This window comes from Leptodactylus fuscus, chromosome 1 (assembly GCF_031893055.1).
Source record: "Leptodactylus fuscus isolate aLepFus1 chromosome 1, aLepFus1.hap2, whole genome shotgun sequence".
In the NCBI taxonomy this organism is placed as follows: Eukaryota; Metazoa; Chordata; class Amphibia; order Anura; family Leptodactylidae; genus Leptodactylus; species Leptodactylus fuscus.
In genome coordinates this window covers 134787558-134807261 of record NC_134265.1, presented here as the reverse complement: position 1 = coordinate 134807261, position 19704 = coordinate 134787558, and the positions used below count along the sequence as shown (strand labels likewise).

General features: G+C 39.3%; 1 protein-coding gene across 1 annotated transcript; it reads left to right on the top strand.

The window, feature by feature from the left end:
• Positions 1–156: 156 nt before the first annotated feature.
• NGDN (neuroguidin) lies at positions 157–12148 on the top strand. The gene is made up of 10 exons (XM_075263292.1): positions 157–461; positions 2105–2164; positions 2280–2351; positions 4173–4310; positions 4637–4774; positions 4912–5029; positions 5113–5281; positions 5362–5515; positions 10575–10635; positions 11452–12148. The coding sequence occupies exons 1-10, from the start codon at positions 426–428 to the stop codon at positions 11469–11471; spliced, it is 966 nt and encodes a 321-aa protein (XP_075119393.1). The 5' UTR covers positions 157–425; the 3' UTR covers positions 11472–12148.
• Positions 12149–19704: the final 7556 nt, after the last annotated feature.

Below are 19704 nucleotides of genomic sequence, written 5' to 3'. Positions count from 1 at the left end.
TACTGTACATAGAATCCAATGGGTGCTAAGGATAACGTGTAATACATGGCAGCGGCCGGCAGAGGGCCCCCACGTTACACATGTGTGACTAGGAGCAGACCCGCCAGCCTGCTGCCATGTACTCTGTCCTTCCGTTTACGTCACACACCGACATGAGACAGAAGTGTCCTGACTACAACCATCCGACTACAAAGCTCCGCGTTATCCTCTTCCTCGGACACTGTCTATCACAGCGGCTACCGGCATTTCTACAGAAAACTGACTGACTTCCGCTGCCGCCCCTGTGATTGGTTGGCTGGGTGCAGCGGCGGTTAGTCATAGGTAGAGACTGCTAGGTCTGCGCTGAGTGGAGGCTGCGCTGATTTCCGCTTCCTTTCCCGGGTAGGGGAGGGGCTATGCTGGAGGCTCCGCCCCACACGTGGTAGATGCAGGAGCCGCGTTGGGATATGGCTGACGTACAGGTGAGCAGTGTGTACATGGCTGTACCCTTTGGCTTCCCCTTCGTGAACTCTTAGCTATACTTATATATGGTATTGGTAAAAGTGCAGAGCTTGGAGTAATTGGGCTGTTCAGGGCTAAAGCTAGTGATGGACACAACATGAGGGCCTGTGTGGCCATATGCCGGTAAGTGGCCTCACTGTACAGCACATGAATCATGCATGGGGGTGCCTGGTACAGATCTGATGCTGATTTTCATTGTGTGCAGGTAGGACCCCCGGATACCCTGTAAAGTTGGGGTTTCTCCGCCATTGCCGTCTTCCCAGAGATAGCACGTAGCCTTTTTTGTTCATGTCAGTGAGGATTATGGTACAAGCTACATGCTGTGTGTTCAGGCCTTTAAAAGGGGTTTTCTGGCTCTGTATTGTTTTTCGTTTTGTGACTAGGTCATCAGTATGTGATCTGAGGGGGGCAGGAGGGCGGCTGGTGTCGGGGCCCTAACAGATCAGCTGTTGCAGCAGCCTCCTTATTCTGAAAACTGTTAGTGGATGAGAAACGCATAAAACGCTGCTCCTATTCAACTAATAGGATGGTGCTGCAGTTACCCAGTGGATGGGAGTGTTACTCAGCTGATCTTGCAGGGTCTGGGTGTTGGACACCCACAGACCACATACTGATGACCTATACATTGGATAGGTAGTAGGAAAAAATGATTTGGTGCTGGAAAACCCCTTTAATTCCCATTGTTGTATTTTTTCCATTGAGATTTTGATTTTACTCCATTAAAATCTGCATGTGTTATATGTGTGTGTGGGGGGGGGGGTTGTTACAAATTGGCACAAATTTCCCTCTATGCCAGTGATGGCAAACCTTTTAGAGACTGAGTGCCCAAACTGCAACCCAAAACCCACTAAGGCCCCACACGCCATAAACGCAGTGATAAAGCGCTGCAGAAAGAACCGCTGTGTGATTGCATTGCGGTTCTTTCCGCAGCGCTTTGAAAAGAAAGTTCACAGAGTTTTCCTCTGCAGACTTTCTCTTAACATTATATCTATGGCAAAGCCGCCGGCGTTTCCATAGATATAATTGACATGCTGCGATTTGCAAAGCCGCAACTGCTTTGCAAAGTGCAGCATGTCCGCGCTGCGATTTCTTCCACAAAGTGGGCATGGGATTCTCATGAATCCCATACCCTTTGCTTGCACTGTAAAACGCTGCGATTTTTCCCGCAGCGTCTCCGCCGCAAGTAAATCGCGGCGTTTACGTCCCGTGGGGCCCCGGCCTGACTGATCACAAAGTGCCAACACGGTAATTTAACCTAAATACTGTGCGGTTCCACAATTGTGGAAATTACGGACGGTCTGTAATAATATCACTTGTTTGCTATAAAACAGATACTGTGTGATAAAAATAGTGAAGTGCCTCCACACAGTACAATCTGCTCCACAATGGCTGATACACAGACAATTTTCTCTATAGTGGCCCCCACACAGTATAATCTGTTCCATAGATGGGTACCCACAGAGAGGGCTTTGAGTGCCACGGGTTCGCCAACACGGCCCTATGCCATGCAGTGGGTAAAATACTGTGGCCATCCGGCTATAAGAACACAGGATATGGTCATATTAAATGTATTTGTTGATGTTGTGTTTTTTTGTTTTTGCAGGATTTAACATCTGACGATCTGTCAGCAGCAAAAACTTTGCTTAGTACAATACAAGAACAGGTAGATGACGACAGACTAATTTTGCACATTAATTTATACATTAAGTTTTTGTTTTTTTTCTACTGAACTAAGTTATTCTTATTTTTATTATACCTTATATACCTTATATCAACAGGTTACAGCAGTCACAGCACATATAAAAAACCTAACTGAGAAAGTCCGCAATGGGGTCTACCCAACAGAGAAGGTAAGAAGGAAGCCTTCAATAAGTTAATATTGGTTGCGAGAAGTGCTGGTGTATAGTTGTTCTACAATGTCAGAAGTGCTAGTTTCCATTGTGTAACCATCAGGTGCCCCAAATAAGTCTAGTATTCTGATAGTTCATGCCTTATGGCTAGTATAGAAGCGCTTTGCGCTAGTCCAAAATTTACTAATAGGCTATGTAAATTTAGACGGGCTGTCTGCAAATGCTCCAGATTTCTGCTTCAAATTTATCTTTGCCTTTTCCTACAGTTTTTACTTGCCAAATAGGCTCAGATAAATGTGGGTTCTGTGACTAATTGAATCAGAAAGCTCAAAAAATATCTACCTCCCATTGAATTTAATGATAGGCAGATTCGGGGCAAATTTCGTCGAAATCCGAAAATACCCTTCAATTCTCAGAAAACGTATTTAAATATGTTTGTACTTTTAAAAAACTTTTTTTATTTTTTTTGTTGCTTTTAGCTCTGTGACCCCATTAATCGGTTTCAGACATTGGTTTCTTTATATTCTTCTTATTCAACTGGATGTGCTGATTTTGACTGAGGCATGCATGGTCTAGAACACTGGTTGTCAGCCTTTTCAATCTGAGTAGTAAATAGAGCCTCTGATAACAATTATGTAATGGGCTCCACGCTGCCCATATGATGACCCTCATGCTCAGTAGAATGGCTCTTTTAGTGATGCACATAGTGATACCCCCCCTCAAGTAACATAATGGCCACCACGATCAGTGATGTTTAAGGAGCGAGTGGTGAGCTGCATTTATTACTTGCCATTGAAGAAATAAATGCCAGGACAATCTGACATATTCAGATATAGTATACATGCCATGTGTCTATAGGAAGGGAAAAGAGTATGAAAGGAGGCATAAATAATTAAAATAAGTAAAAAAATATATATATATATATATACACAAAATAAAACTTAATATTTATTAAAGTACTATAGAAAAGTAGAACAGGGAAGATGAAGAACAGTAGAACAGGGAAGAACTCACTCAGATCCCATTAGAGCAGAGTGGAATAAAATGTGTATCTTGAAACACATTGATTTTGTGCAATAATCATATAAATATTTGTAGTAAAAGCAATACACAGATCTGGAGACACAGTACTATGTTTCCAAGACTGGTTATTTTATATCCATCAGTAGCAGATTGCAATATACCTATAAAAAAAAAAAAAAAAAAAAAAAGGGCTGGTCTTGGGGCTTCTGCTGGTCTTTGAGAAATTGTGAATCATGTCAGAGGTTGCTGAGGCCCAATCACAGGCCTTACATCTGTTTCATGACGCAAATCGGCGTTGGCATTATGCATGTGATGTTATGTCGGCGTCATTTTGTGTCGACTCCAACATGACCACTGAGGCCCAGGCACATGCCTGACATGAAATGTCTAAGATTAGAAGGCCATAAGGATGGTGCCAGAGGCCTGTAGAGGTGAATAACACTTTTTTTTTTTTTTTCTCACCACCTATCCTGAGCCTCTGCTTTTTATACTCTGGGGTTTGAAGACTCTTTCCCTAGAAGCCCTGCACCCCAAATAATTCTGTTAATTATGGCAACTGTGTAATAAAATAATCAAAGTGAAAAATAAATTCAGCACAACAAAATTTAATGTTTAAAAAAAAAAAAAAAAAAAAAGTTTGTCAGTTTTCTTGATGGACACGAGCATGGTGCAAGTTTAGGAGGTGTCCTTTATCTAGATTATAGAAACAATTCCTTGTATTGGGTTAAATAAGGAATGGACACACTAGGCATAACTTGCCCATTACATTATGACTTTATCTCGATTTCTTTCTTATAGGGTCTTAGTTTCCTAGAGGTAAAGGATCAGCTGCTCTTGATGTATATGCAGGATCTTAGTCATATCATCATGGAAAAAGCTTCTGGAAAGTCCTTGAAGGAAAACCCAGGTATCATGAGACTAGTGGAGATTCGGACAGTAAGTACTCACTAAATTATATTATGTAAGTCGGGGAAAGAGGGGTGGGTTTGTTGTTTTTGTATGTACTCCGTTTGCTTCTGTGCTTTTAGCATGTCCAATGTTTACTGTTATATTTGTAAAGCAAAACTTACTTGCATATAATCAGCAAATTTTCTAGAGTAGCCACTATTGACAAACACGTGTCAAGTAGCATGTCTCTTCATAGCCTAGTAAATGGAATAAAGCTGCTGGGTTTTTTTTTTGTTGTTTTTTTTTTTTTTGTATAGTTGTGTTGAAGTGTGTTTTGGTTTGTGGTATGTTCAAAGATACTTGTTTGTATTTAGGTTTTGGAAAAAATGCGTCCAATTGAGCAAAAGCTTAAATATCAAATAGATAAGCTGGTAAGAGCCGCAGTGACCGGGAGTCTTGCTGAGAATGATCCGCTGCGCTTCAAACCCAATCCTCAAAACTTGATGAGTAAGGTAAGATTGGAAAGTTTGTTTCGGTGAGCAAGTTGTGGAAATAAGTCACTTCACAGTCTATTAAACTATCAGCTTGATTGTGGTTTTTCTCATTTTATTCAGTCATCTTGCATCTTATGTATTTTTCAATTTTACAGTTGGAGGAGTCTGACAAGGAAGGAGCAGACAGTGATGAAGAAGAGAGTGGTGTAGAAAAGAAATCCCACAGCAAGAGCAGGAAATATGTACCTCCTAAACTTGCACCGGTACATTATGGTAAGTATTATATAATGTGTAGCTTACATGTATCCATGGTGATGCCCAAGTTTCTGATGCTCTGATTGTAAATGTTGTTATAGATGACACAGAGGCAGAGAGAGAGCGTAGAATCTTAGAACGGGCTAAGAAACGAGCTTTGAGCAGTTCAGTCATCCGAGAGTTAAAAGAACAGTATACAGACGCTCCTGAAGAAATTAGGGAAGGCAGAGCCTATCACATGATGCAGCACGAGAAAGAAGAGCAGCATCGGTGAGTAGCTCTTATGGCAGCTGTGACCTTTATTTTCTGTAGCTTATGAAATACTGATTTATGTTTGTTATGTCTTAAAGTACAAACTATGAAGAATCTATGATGGTGCGATTAAATATGACTCGAAAGGAAAAGGCTCGTAGGAAGAGAACACTTGCCATGACTTCTCAGCTGAATTCACTTACACACTTCACAGATATAAGTGCCCTAACAGGAGGAGAAGCAAGAACAGAGGTGAGTTGAAGACTATGGACATCTTATACTGGGCATGAAGTATCTGATATTAACACCTTCCCGACATCTGCTGTAATAGTACGGCGCTGCTGGGAAGGACTTTCTGCAAACCGCCGTACGGCGGCTGCATGGTGTGCACACAGAGCCTGTCTGTGCACCACACCCTGCGAGTGTCAGCCGTATGTTATGGCTGACAATGCCCTGTAACACCCGCGGTCAGAACCGGGTCCAATCGTGGGTGTTAACCCCTGAGATGCCAGCGGTCTGAGGGGTTTCAGTATATAATGGCCCTATCAGCACCACCCACCCCCCCTCCCCCGGCAACGGTTTTGGGGGGTGCCAGTGTTGGTAATGGGCAGCCCGGGGTCTCATCAGTGACCCCGGGTCTGCCCCATCACTTCCCCCTCCACGTACCTGGTTGATCCTTCCAAAAAAGAAGCTGTCAACCCTGTGCGTCTACACAAGCTGACAGCTTCCTGTACACTGCAATACACGTGTATTGCAGCGTATATCTGGTTAAGCAGAGATCAGCAGACCACTGCTTCACTCCCCCATGGGGACAGAAAAAAAAAAGTAAAAAAAAAAGTTTAAGTTTAAAATAAATAAATTAGAAATAAATAAAGCCCAAAAAATCCCATTTTCCAATATAAAATGTTTTATTATGTAAAATAAAGAAAAATAGAAAAAAAACATTACATATTTGGTATCACCACATCCGTAATAACATGAACAATAAAATTAAAACATTATTTAACCTGAACGGCGAACATCATAAAAAAAAAAAAAAAAAGTAGAAAACCACACAAAATAATGATTCATTACAAAATGTTCAATAAAAAGTAATCAAATGGTCAGATGAAAACTAAAATAAACCAATAAAAAGCAGAGTCATCCCGCAAAAAATAAGCCCTCAACCAGCTCTGTCTACCCAAAAATAAAAATGTTATGCCTTTCAGAAGATGGCGATGCAAAAATAGATTTTTTTTCCCCTAAATTGGATTTTATTTTGCACAAATAGCAGCGCATTAAAAAATGATATAAATGAGGCATTGCCGTAACCGTACCGACCCGCAGAATAAAGGTAACATGCTGCACAGGGAAAAAAAAATGCTAAAAAGCAAGAATTGATATTCCCTTTTACATCCCACCCAGAAAGAGTTAATAAAATGTAGTCAATAAGTTACAGGCACCCCAAAATGGTGGCATTGAAAAGTACATCTAATACTGCAAACAGCAAGCCCTCATGTTGTAACATTGCCAGAAAATAAAAATCTAGCTTGTACAATGTGAAGACAAAACCCCCAAAAGTTGCCAAATCATTAGGACATAAGTGGCTGCGACTAGAAGGAAATGTATAAGCTGTGCGAGCGTTTTCAGGGGACCCCCCCATATTTACAGCTTATGAGAGAGAATACACCAGCGCTGATCCCCCAGAATGCCCCTCTTCCCCGTCCGTGTAATAGGAGCTAGTGGGAAAATAGAATGGGATTTGGTGTACCCAATTTACTCCACACAGCTTACTGGGTTACTAATGCTCACTGCATCACTTGATAAATTCTTTGAGGGGTGCGGTTTTCAAAATGGGGTCACTTTCTAGCGGTTTCCACTGTTTTGACATCTCAAGGGCTTTGTAAATGTGACATAGCTCCTGAAACTGATCACAGCCAGATCTGCCCTCTATAAGCTCCTTTGCGTGCCTTCCATTCTGCGTCTCGCTGTGCGTCCATATATTAGTTTACACCCACAAGTGCGGTACTATGGTAGTCGGGAGAACTTGCATAACAAATTGTGGGATGCGTTTTCTCCTTTAACCCCTTGTGAATGTGCAAATTCTAGGGCTAAACGAAAATATTAGTAAATAAAATCAAATGTGTAAATTTCACCTCTATTTTATATTAATTCCTGTTAAGCACTTATAGGGTTAAATTACTAGGTATATGTTGTTTTGGCTTATTTAAGGGGTGCAGTTTTGAAAATTGGGTGATTTATGGGGGGCTTTAATACAAGGGTCTTTCAAAACCCCTTCATAACTGGATTAGTCCCTTAAAAAATTGGTTTTGGAAATTTCTTGAAAATGTTGAATATTGTTGTTTCACTTGTAAATCTTATAATGTCCATAAAAAATAAAAGGGTGACTAACGTTTGATGCTGACATAAAGCAGAGATCTGGGACATGAGATTTATGATATAATTTTGGCGGTATGACTATCTGTATCATATCAAACTTTATAAAATGCATATTTTTCAAAATTTCCACCAAATTTCCTATTTTTTCATAATTAAACACAAAACATATCAACCAAAATTTACCACTAACATGAAGTACAATGTGTTACGAGAAAACAATCTCAAAATCACTTTGGTAAGTTAAAGTATTCCAAAGTTATTGCCACATAAAGTGACACGTCAGTTTTGAAAAATCGAGCTTGGTCAGGAAATCAAAAAGTGCCATCGGCGGGAAGGGGTTAAACACATTAGGGTACAAAAGACAAAAATATTGACACCTTTATTAGATCCGAAAGCTTTCAGAGGCCAATTCATCAGCTCGGGTTACAAATAATGAGAGAAAATCGGAACATTTTAAAGATATTACAACCAGAGATTGTACATGAAGTGATACACTGTGTAGACAAGGCAAAACCATAAACTAAGGTTTTTGTTATGAATTGAAAAACTGTAGAGCAGATGACTTACGATCCATTATGATGGGGATATGGAATGTGTGAATACACATTTCCTATAGATCTGCTACCATGTGACAGCTCTGCTGTTAATAGATTGTTCATGGCAGCTATTTCGCCACTAGCATGTCAAAATGAACTGGCAAATCAAGATTTAAAATACATCTAGTAGATCTAAAGTGCCAAATGTTGTGGTGCGTTCTGTATTACATATGTCTACTAGAGTCAAATTAAAGGGAGTCTGTCACCAGAACTAAGCATGTCAATCCAACTCCTCTGATAAATAGGTTAGTTTCACCCAAATTACAGTGTTTTGTCCCTTTTTAGTCTGTGCGTTCATTGTTGAGATATAACCTTTTTTGTGAATATCCAAATAAGCTGTTTGGAGCGGTGAGGGTATTGCTGTTGCTTAAAGTGGTAAGCTGCAATGCAGTCATTGCCTGACTCCACCCACTTGACAGTACTGAGCTGAAACAGCACATCAGTGAGTCAAATTACAATGTTAGAAAATGATCCAATATCACATGTGAGTGGCAAAATTACGAGATCTTCTAGGATTAAAAGATAATTTGAAGTTGAAATTAGAGTGTTTTCAGTTGGGTGAGTGGGCAACATGTTTACAAGAATCTATCAAAGTCTGATCTTCACAACACATTTGTTCAAGTGTATTGTGACTACAACAAAGGAAATTTCTTAAGGGACCCTAGAGTATAATGGCACTTTCACTTTGGTCTGCAAGGTTCACCCAACACTTAGTCATACTTTAAAAGAGGGCATGGCTTAAATAATTGCCATTAATCAAGATAAAATTGCTATTTTGATTGAGTACTCAAAATCGCCCAGCCCTACAACAAACCTAAGCATACAAGTTGTTCTGCCCAAGGTTTTGGGTAAAGAAGAATAAAGTTGAAATTTTGGAATGGTCAAGTCAAAGGCCTAAATTTAATCCAATCAAAATTTTGTGGAAAGACCTGAAGTTTTCATGGGAGGAAACCCACCAAAATAACAGCGTGCAAGCTGTTTAATATAGAGAGCCATGAGTAAGATTCCTTCAAGCTAAAGTGCAGGACTAATCAGCAATTACTGGAAAGATTGAGATGCACAAGGAGTAGAGCTGAGCAGTTAATCGAAAAATAACCGGTCTGCTCAAATAATCGTTCTGAACTTTCTCACATCAATTATTTTGCATCCATGTCATCCTGTTTCACACTGCCATAGGCAAAATAATATGCCACTAACTGTATTCGGTCCAATTGGTATTGCCGGAATTTGACTAACCAAATTTCAGTGGCAGGTAAAAAAGGGAGTAGCCTAAAATTGTTGAGTAATCGAGGTAAAAAGTTCAGTTAATCGGGATTTTTTTATTTTTATTTAGATCATAATCAACCAGCCCTTGCAAGGGAAGATCAAACCACATACTGAAAGGAAAGCTTCATAAACTTGCCAGTCCCAGGTGTAAATAAATGACAGTCTAGTAGTTTGGTTCTCTTTATCCAGTTTTGCAACTTTTGTGAAAATCTTGTGTAATTTTTGCTCAAATTTATACAAAAACCTAGAAAAATTTGAAGGATTCACAAATGTACAAGAACCACTCTTATAATTAGAACAATGTGTTACTTCGCACATACACACAACTAACAGTGTATCCTTGAAAAAAAAAAACCTTTTATATTTAATAAATGTAAACAAAAATAAAAAAAGCAAACATGTTTGGTATCCCCACGTGCGTATCATCTCCCACTATCCAAAAGTAGTGTTAATTATCCTGTATGGTGAATGGCGTAAAAAAATATATACTGCAATGCACAAATGAACTTAATTTTATAACTTTACTTTCACACAAACATAACAATAAAAAGTCATACTTAACAAACATTGGTACCAATAAAAAGTGCAACTTGTCCCACAATTAAAGAGCCCTGACATATCTCAATCAACAGTACAGTGTAAAAAAAAAAAAAAAAAAAGTTATAGGTGTCAGAACATGGTGATCCCCCAGGAAAATTGTTCATTTTCAAAAAAATGACATTTTATTTGTGAAAGCTGTAAAACGTAATATAAATCTGGTATTGCCATAATCGTAATGACCCGCGAGACAAAGCTGCCATGTCATTTTAGTGCAGAGTGAACACCCTAAAGACTAAAATGCAAAAAATTTTATGCAGCAACTACTGCACCCGAAAACTCCGACCATTTTAATCTTTGAAATTTTCCAGTAGCTGCTGCATTTCCCCCCTAGGCTTATACTTGAGTCAATAAGCCAGTTTTTTGTGCTAAAATTAGGTGCCTCGGCTTATATTCGGGTCAGGTTATACTTGAGTATATACGGTAATTATTTTTACATTTTTAATTATAATGTACTATTTTCTTAAATACAGGATTTTATGCCTTCTGCTAAGAAATCCAAGAAAGGACCTAAGAAAGGGAAAAAGAAGAAGGGTGAGTTCCTATTTATTTCTATTTGTATTTCTAGACTGTTGCTTAGTTGTTGGTAAATGAACTCCTATCTGTACATGATAAAAATACCAAATGTTAGGACAGACTTCAAACTGGGTTTGCATAAAATGGTACCATCAGCGATTCTCTGGGTAGTTAACTATACATGTAATCCAAAAATACAATAGCTTGGTAGTAATGTAAATCTAATTAAAATAACATAAAACAAATTTATAGAACTGTTGATTCATAAGTAAATATTGAGTATCTCTGAGGAGTATATATTTTAAAGGACACCACCTCTATTAATTCTAGTTCTTAGCATCTGTTAATATGTGCTGCTCCACCGATTCCAGCGCAGGTTCAATATTTTGTCTAGCCCTCACCATAACTGAACAACAAGTGCAAGTAGTTTTGGTCCTTGATGTGCTAGTTAAATTCCGTAATTTCAGAAGGGCAGTATCAGACAGAGGGTCGTGATTCAAAACTCCAGGCAGAGTCACCCAGTGTCAGAGCTCAGAATCACACCTCTTGTCTGCTCCTGGCTGACACCACCCTGCTTACAGTACAGAGCCAAATAGCAGATGAGGCACCAAAATTCACTGCAATGATTGATCAGGAACTGTTTCTGAATCAGTGGTTCAGTGCATATTAACAGATGCTAAGAAGTTGAAGTGTTGAAAGGTCCTATTTAATCAATTTGTTTTATTTTATGTATGGTATTATAATTACATAATTTTACCATCAGCTGAGTCTGGAGCTAGATTCACCATAGCAGTACATGGGGCTAATTACAGTTCTCTTCTTCTTTCTTTGTAGGCTTTAAAAAGCGCCGATAAGGAGTAACTGCCAGTCACCATTACCTTTCTACGGATGTATCATGCCAGCAAGTACTGCGAACCCCTTACAGTTTTATCTCCAAGGATCTCCAACTAAGAATAACTGGCACTGATCTATTGCACAATTTCATAGGTCATCTTTAAACTAACCCTTTCACCACCTCCAGAAAGTCCAACTTATTACATTATTTAATATGCGTCTGTCTTCTGATTCTGGCACAAATGGAATTTTTTTTCTCTAGCAGCCACCATTCCTGAGCAATCAATGCTGTTAGTTCTGATGTCTGATCTGCTATTTAGACTCTATTGTCAGGTGGGTCTGGCTCTTAGAGCTCTGAATCACACACACTCGTGTCTGACTGTGACCTTACATTACAGACTGCCCATGACATTACAGAGCATAAATGGCACATATGACACCAAAAGTAAATGTACTTCTAGTTCAGGTGGAGGCTAGAGAGAAGATTCCAACTGCGCTGGAATCAGTGGAGCGGTGCCTATTACCAGATACTAAGAACTAGAATTGGTGGAGGCGGTGAAAGGTCCTCTTTAAGTTGTGCTGGAAAATATAAAGTGTTCAGTGCACAAAATTAAGTTAAATTCTGTAAATTCATATGTAAATTATCCTGAGAAAAGTGTCTCATGTATACAGAGTGCAATAAACATTTTAGAATTGTTTTTTTTGTTTTGTTTTTTTGAGAGATGAAACAAATAAGTTCTAGGTTGGACTTGTCTAGATTTGCCTTGCCGAAGAATAACTGTTAACTGGCTTTGTCATTCCTGAAAGGATCAGGAGTCTGACTTTCTCTGCCAAATCTTTATTGGTGTTAAAGTTTTTTTCTTGTAAATAATGGATATTGAAAATAAGAAAACATATAAAATCACACAGAATCCAGTATAAGCAAAAACCAAACAAGGTAGGCAATATAGGAGCTTCAGAAATCCAATTGATTGAGTCAGATGCTGTCAGCCAGAGAGAAAATATAGGTGCCTTGGAATTCATGATGCTTACAAATATGGTATTGTCCTAAGAAAAAATCAAGACTCCATTTATGGTTAATAAATTCATATTTGAAACGAAAAAGGAAATTTGGGGGGGGGGAGAAAAAAAAGGGAAGAATGGGGAGGTGCACACTTAGGGCTTATTCTGCTGTACATCTTATTCATGGACTTGGAGGCACTTCTTGCTGTTAAAAGGGGCATGCAGGCATCCATTTTCTAAAAATGTTTGCTTCTGAGACTGTTTGCCTTGCCAACTGTTTTATATAGACATCAAAGACCATATTCCAAAAAGGCTTCTCTATGTTGAAGACCCATTAGACATGTGTCATTATACCTGTTAAGGACCACAATGCCAACATGTCTCCAGTGTACAAACTATCTGTATCACTTAGCTAGCAGGCTATAGATATTTTATGTGAGGAAAAAAGTGCCATCTGCTAATCTTGTGGAGAAATTGCATTCCCCAGTTGCTCCAAGGCACACTGGATACTCATACCCAAGACAGACATATAACCAAATGTAAGGTTAATATTTCGAACCCTGATTTTTATCCTTTAGCATCGAGAGTCCCAGCGCTTGACCAGTTTCAAGCAGCTGTTAAACATGACCTTGTGAAATTAGAACAGCAGCACTTGTCCACCAAACATACATATAATTTCACTGTTAAGGAACGCCATACACTACATGAGCTACATAATGACCCCCGAATAGTTCTAAAGATGGCGGACAAGGGAGGTAAAGTCGTCATTCTAAATAAATGTGACTACAAAGAAAGCGTTCTCACTATTCTCAATAACTGAGATTTATAGAAAACTGACATGAGAGCCGACCCATGTCATTTCTGTCTCTTTACATAAGATCCTGACGGAAGGGGTCAATGAGGGGTTAATATCAAAAAGAGAAATGAAATATGTTTATGTTGACCATCCTATCGTGCCATTATTTCATGGATTACCAAAGATCCATAAGGGCCCTTTAAGACCTATAATATCTGGAATTGGATCTATTAATGAGCGTATCGGATCATGGATCGATACATTATTACAACCATTGGTAATGAGGACCCCTGGATATATAAAGGATACCAAGGACCTCCTCAGAATATTTGAGAATTTTTTGAATGGGCATCTGAATATGGTTGGTTAACATTCGATGTTAAATCATTATATTCCACGATTCCGCACAGAGTAGCCATTGAGGCTTTGGCATTCCATTTATACAATCATTCTAAATATACAGAAGAACTAAATGAATATATTATTACAGTGCTTGATTATTTAATTAAATTTAATTATTTTGCATTTGATGGGGAGTTTTACATACAAACATGTGGGGTCCCTATGGGGGCAAAATTCTCCCCACCCTGGCTAACCTTACTACATCATACTGGGAAGAATTGTTCATATTTGCTTCCAGTAATCCTTTTGTCAATGACATTATGTACTATGGATGTTACATTGATGACATCATCATAGTATGGGCGGGAGGTGAAGAAAAAACTAAAAGCTTCCACAACTACATTAATAATTCCTTTAATTTGCAATTTACATCATCCTATAATGTGGATACCACTCCGTTTTTGGATGTGCTTTTAACGGGACAATACACATGGGTATGTAACAACAAAAATGTATCGTAAAGAACAAGCAGGGAACACCATTCTTCATGCGAGTAGTTCGCACCCTGAACACACAATAAAGTCAATACCGGTGGGAGAGCTCACCAGATTAAAAAGAATCTGTTCTTCTGATGATTTTGAAAAGCAAGCAGAGGTAACTTGTAAAAGATTGTCTTCCAGTGGCTACCCACAGTGGAGTTTGAAAAGGGCTAAACGCATAGTACAAGAGAAAAAAAGATCTGATCTTCTCAAACCCAAACAACATATCAGAGGACAGGCTAATACTCACAAAAACATATATGTTTCCACCACTTACAGCCAGAATTATAAGGCGATAGTTAGCATTATTAAAACCAATATAGCGATTGGATATATACTTAATTCTCTACTTGATAATGGGTGTAGATTTATCGCGAAGCGGGGCAAAACCTTGGGAAATTGGTTGTCACCGAGTTTCTTTACCTCTAATACAACATTGAGATCTGAAACATGGCTGGATCTCAAGGGCTTTTACAGATGTGGTCAGCCAAGGTGTCATGTATGCAAATATGCCAAATCCACAAAAATATTTTCTGCTGCAACCATGCAACACTCTTACAACATTGATAGCTTCAAAAATTGCAGCTCGGATCATGTGAGAGCTGCAAGTTGTGTTACATAGGATGTACTTCGAGAAAACTAAAAACTTGAATATCAGAACATCTTTGGAGTAGCGCTAATATACATACCACACCAACATCTGGGGCTGCCAAACATTTCCAGACTAAACATCTTGGAAATGTTTCTTCCTTTAAATTCTATGGGATTGAACTAGTTGCCAAGCCCTTACGAGATGGCAACTGGCAACATAAACTTTTTAAAAGGGAAGCATCATGGATATGTAAACTTGGAACACGACATCCAGACGGTCTCAACTACAGAACCGTCTTATCTTATCTTTACTAACACATATACACACTTCCATATTCCGTATTTTTCGGACTATAAGACGCACTGGACTATAAGACGCACCTAGGTTTTAGAGGAGGAAAATAGGGAAAAAAAATTTTGAAGCAAAAAATGGAAAAATATTTAATATATGGGAGTTGTAGTTTTGCAACAGCTGCAGGGCCACATTGACAGGTGAGGTATCTGCAGCTGTACGGGGACGCATAGAGTGTTTTTTTCTTTGCGGGGCCAGAAGTACTTTTTAGTTATACCATTTTGGGGAATATCTATTGCTTAGATCACCTTGTATTGAAAAAAAAAACCGGTGGTTTATGATATATGATTTTCTACTTTTATATATATATCTTCTAGGGACAGGAGGTGATTTAGAACTTTTATTTATTTCATATTTTTATTATATATTTTTAAAGCTTTTTTTTTGTAATTTTTTTTGTTTTGTTTTGTTTTTTTTGTGGGTTTTTTTGTTTTTTTTTTCCCCTTGGGTTAAAAGCACATTGGCACGGATGTGTGCTCTTCATACTGAAAGATATGTATCCAGCACGCATGTGTGCATTCCCACAAACGTCATCTTTGTTGAGGGAAATTAGTGCCCTAAGCTTTATTATAGGGATTGCACCGGAATGTTAAATGCATAGACATAGGAGGTCAGCCTTTATAATTGTGTAGTTGTTTGATAAATGTTTTTAGTAGACACTATTTATTTATCTATGGATTTGATTAACTATTTATTTTCCAAGCTACCAGCTTCAAATACTGGAGATAGGTATTTAATACATATAATTTCATATTCTGGTCTGACATATCATGTTCGGATTACTGTGTATATTCATTTATTTATGTTGCAGCGATTTTGAATATGCTGAATGATGGTTTTGCTGTCTTCCCACCTGTATGCATATCATTAACTTAATGACCTTCCTGTTAGTCGGGAGGGGTCGGGCAGTCAGTGTTTTTATCCTTTATATTGGTGCGCATGTAGATGGTTTTTATGCCATGAATAAGGAGCCAATGCTCTGAAACGCGTAGGCTTTGATCTACCGACCCCACCGCCACTAATATAGTTTTAACCAGCTGTATGCTAAAAAATAATAAAAGCTAAGTTTTATTAAGAACAACTTCGGAGTCTGTGCTGGGAGACACCATTTGCAGTTTTCCATTGAGGACAAGTTATCTACGGGGATAACATCCCTTGCATCAGCAACGCCTGGGTGACGCTCACCGTTTCAAGACTACGGGGTATGTAAGTGTTTTTTGTCTCATTTTGGATTGCAAGCACTGCATTCATATTTTTTTGGGCTGTTTGTCCTTGTTTTGTACACTGGAAATAAGGCTGAGACACCAGTTTCATTAATGGGGTTATGGTCTATAAGTGAGTCTTGTGAGATTGACGGTCATAAAGAGGGAAAAGGACCTTGTAGGGGGTCTGATCTGAATAGAAACAACACTGTCCTTTGTGGGGGAAATAATGGGTTGACGTTATATGTATTCTAGCCATGAGATGTGGTCCACTCAGCACTCAGCTCTGAAATTGAGAGCAAGAGGGAACCCTTAAGAAGGTGTGGATGCTTTGCCATGGGGGAAAGCAGGGTTAGTGTAAGAGGCTATCACTCCTAGGCAGTATTCTTTTCCTTACAAGAAGGTCCTGGAAATAAAGCATATAATGTGTTAATCAGGTAGTATTTGTTCTATCTTCACATGTAATGGAGTGAAGCTTGTTCCAGTAATACTTGGATGTAGAATCTAGAAAGAAACCAGATGTGGATGGTAGAGTTCTAAGTCTGGAATTCTAGCTCCCCAGTTGCCTTGGCTTTAAGATCTCAATGCCAGCGTGAGGTTGAGAGTATCACTTGGTTGAACTGGAGAGAGGGGGAACTGGTTTATTATACTTTTTAAAGTAGAAGTGGAGTTGTGGTGTCTCTTCCCTTTTGATAGCCCTCACCTGTGAATGCAGCACAATACCCATTAATCCTCTGAATATGTAGTAAAATGTGAATTAAAAAAAAAAAAAAATTCCCACCCCATTTTGCTTCTCCAGACTAATCAGTATCTATGGAAGTCCATGAAGTGTGTGTGCATTTTGTATTCTTAAGCCGGGTTCACACAGGGGATTTTGGAGCCGATTTTGTTGTGCAAAATCTGCTAAAAAAAAACCCTCTCCCGCGGCTAGCTGCAACTGGATGCTGGTGCAGTGCACATGGAGTTTTCCAGCATCCAGTTGCGGCATACTGCTCAGGATTAGGCCCAAATGAAGGGGCCTAGTTGAGAGTGAGTCTCACACTGCGGATTCCGTGGCTGAATCAGCCGCGGAATCTGCATCAAGAAAGGGCAGGTCGCTTCTTTTTTCTTAGAGCAGGAACAAAATGCTCGCAGAAAAAGGAACCCATTGAAGTCAATGGGAAGTGGTTTTTTGAACCGGATGTTGACATGTATTCTGCGTCAGAATCAGGACCAAAAGACCCCGTGCAGCCCCACGCTGCAGAAACGCAGCTTTTTTTGTTGTGGTTTTTTTTTAGTCAAAGCCAGGAGTGGCTACAAGAGGAATGGGAAATATACAGGAAGTTCTTACACTTTTCTCTTCTACCCAATCCACTCCTGGCTTTGGCTCAAAAAAACTCAACAAAACCTGCAACAAAAAAGCTGCTTTTCGGCATTCTGGGGCTTCAGCCTTAGTCTCGCTCTTCAGATTATAAGCTGCTTTGTTTACATTGGCATGTTTGTTGGACTTTCCATCACTCCCACCTTCCATTCTTGCAGACCTTCTTCTTACGCTATGTTCACACTAGCGGACCGCTAAAACAGCGGTTACACATGGACAATGGCAGACCCCATTCACTATATAATCCATGCAGGACATTTTTCTATGCCAATTTTTGACAGTCTCCAATGGCGCAGATATGAATCCAGTGTTATGTTGGGTGCACTCCACACTAAATATATTGTCAAATGGCGTGCAGGTAGTCCTAGCAGGGTAGTATCTAGATATTTATATGAAAGTAGTCAAGCTGGACAGGAGTGGCAATAAACAAATCAGCAGGGATCAAAAAATACTTTGCCAATGTGGCAGAAGTGGCATCATTGACTGTAATATATCAGACTTCTGTCTACTTATCAATATGCAAAATTTCTTATTACCAGTACTAATCATTTATGCAGTTAAAATAGTTAGAGAGTTTTTGTTTTTTTTTGTTTTTGTTCTTTTTAAAAATTCACATTAGGGCTGTGTTATTAGATGAGTTGCATGAGGAATGCAGCCTTCTAAAATATACTAGTGCTGATCTAGGGCCTAACAAATCTCTGCAGATCTTGTGTCCGTGGGGGTGTACTGCTGAGTATACAGTATAGGCCAGGACCCTAATAAACGGTCCCTGCCTTCTCCTAAGGATGTCCAGCTGTCACTGATCGCTGGCTTCCTGCTCCTGCAGCTGCTAACTCTGCAAACCTGTGAAGCCAGTGGTCGGTCGGGACACGTGGCTATTATAAAGACACATAGGTTTGCATAGTGGCTGTAGACATGTCAAGACCACCTGTAAAGTTGCTTCATTTTTCTTTTTTCTAAATGCACTAGAGAAACTGCAATTTGTTATAAATGATGCAAGTATTCTCACGTTATACATGTGCTCTAGTATTTAGGAGAACTGTTGCTCCTTATTTTGCCTGTGGCAGATTACACAAGAACCATGAGAAATGTAAGATAATTTGGGAAAACATGGGCTAAAATATCCAGACAAGCAACATGTCTCCATGAGATGACTTTTTCCCTTAGAACACTGTATTGTTATAGCTCACGGGTAGGGAACCTTTGGCTCTCCAGCTGCTGTGAAACTACAACTCCCAGCATGCTCCATTCACTTCCATGGGGATTCCAAGAACAGCAGAGCCAGTATGCATGCTGGGAGTTGTAGTTTTGCAACAGCTGGAGAGCCGTACGTTCCCTACCCCTGTTATAGCTGTTTGCCGTATTCTTTATTCTGCTAGTTTTCACTATGGCACATATAGTATAGTAATAGGGTAAAGTATGTTTATGGCTGTACAGTGGGGTCATGGTGTATATACATATACTGTATATATTCTCAGCTCCTAGTCTCTTGGACCTTTGTTGCACACCTCTCATGAAAGAACAATCTTGTTAGGCTATTAGGAGGAACTAGTGAGATCGAAGGTATTGAGCGAGGAGAAGGCAGCGGATTTCAGACAACTTAAACACTGATCAGCGCTAAGTGAAAGTCAATATGCACAAGCGGGAAATCAATTCAGGGCAGAGAAGGGAGACTGAGGGAGGGTGTGAGGGAGAGACTGGGAGTGTGTATGAGAGAGACTAAATGAGATGAAGTGACACCAGGTACAAAAGATAGATTATGTTTAATGTGGAATGTACAGGGCATTTTATGGGACTGGATACAATAGCTTTATAGTGCCTAGTTTTGCAAACCATATAGTGGTATCCAGCGCTTGTCACATGATTTTCTGCCTGGCTGACACATGCCATGGACAGAGGAGATATGCTAGAATTAATAGACATGGGCATTTATTACAGATGGCAGGGAGAATGTACAGAATCGCACAGTCCTGGAGCTGATCAATTAGTCTTATGTGACACTGAAGACAAAATCAAGTAAAAGCTTAAGTTACCAACTCAGACACCAGTTACTTGCCGTTTTATAGTAA

Excerpts from the sequence above, each read along its gene's own strand:
- NGDN (XM_075263292.1), top strand. The coding sequence starts at position 426 with ATGCAGGAGCCGCGTTGGGATATGGCTGACGTACAG. Across the intron at positions 2,352-4,172 it reads GGGTCTACCCAACAGAGAAG|GGTCTTAGTTTCCTAGAGGT; the intron begins GTAAGAAGGAAG and ends TCTTTCTTATAG. Across the intron at positions 4,775-4,911 it reads CTCAAAACTTGATGAGTAAG|TTGGAGGAGTCTGACAAGGA; the intron begins GTAAGATTGGAA and ends TCAATTTTACAG.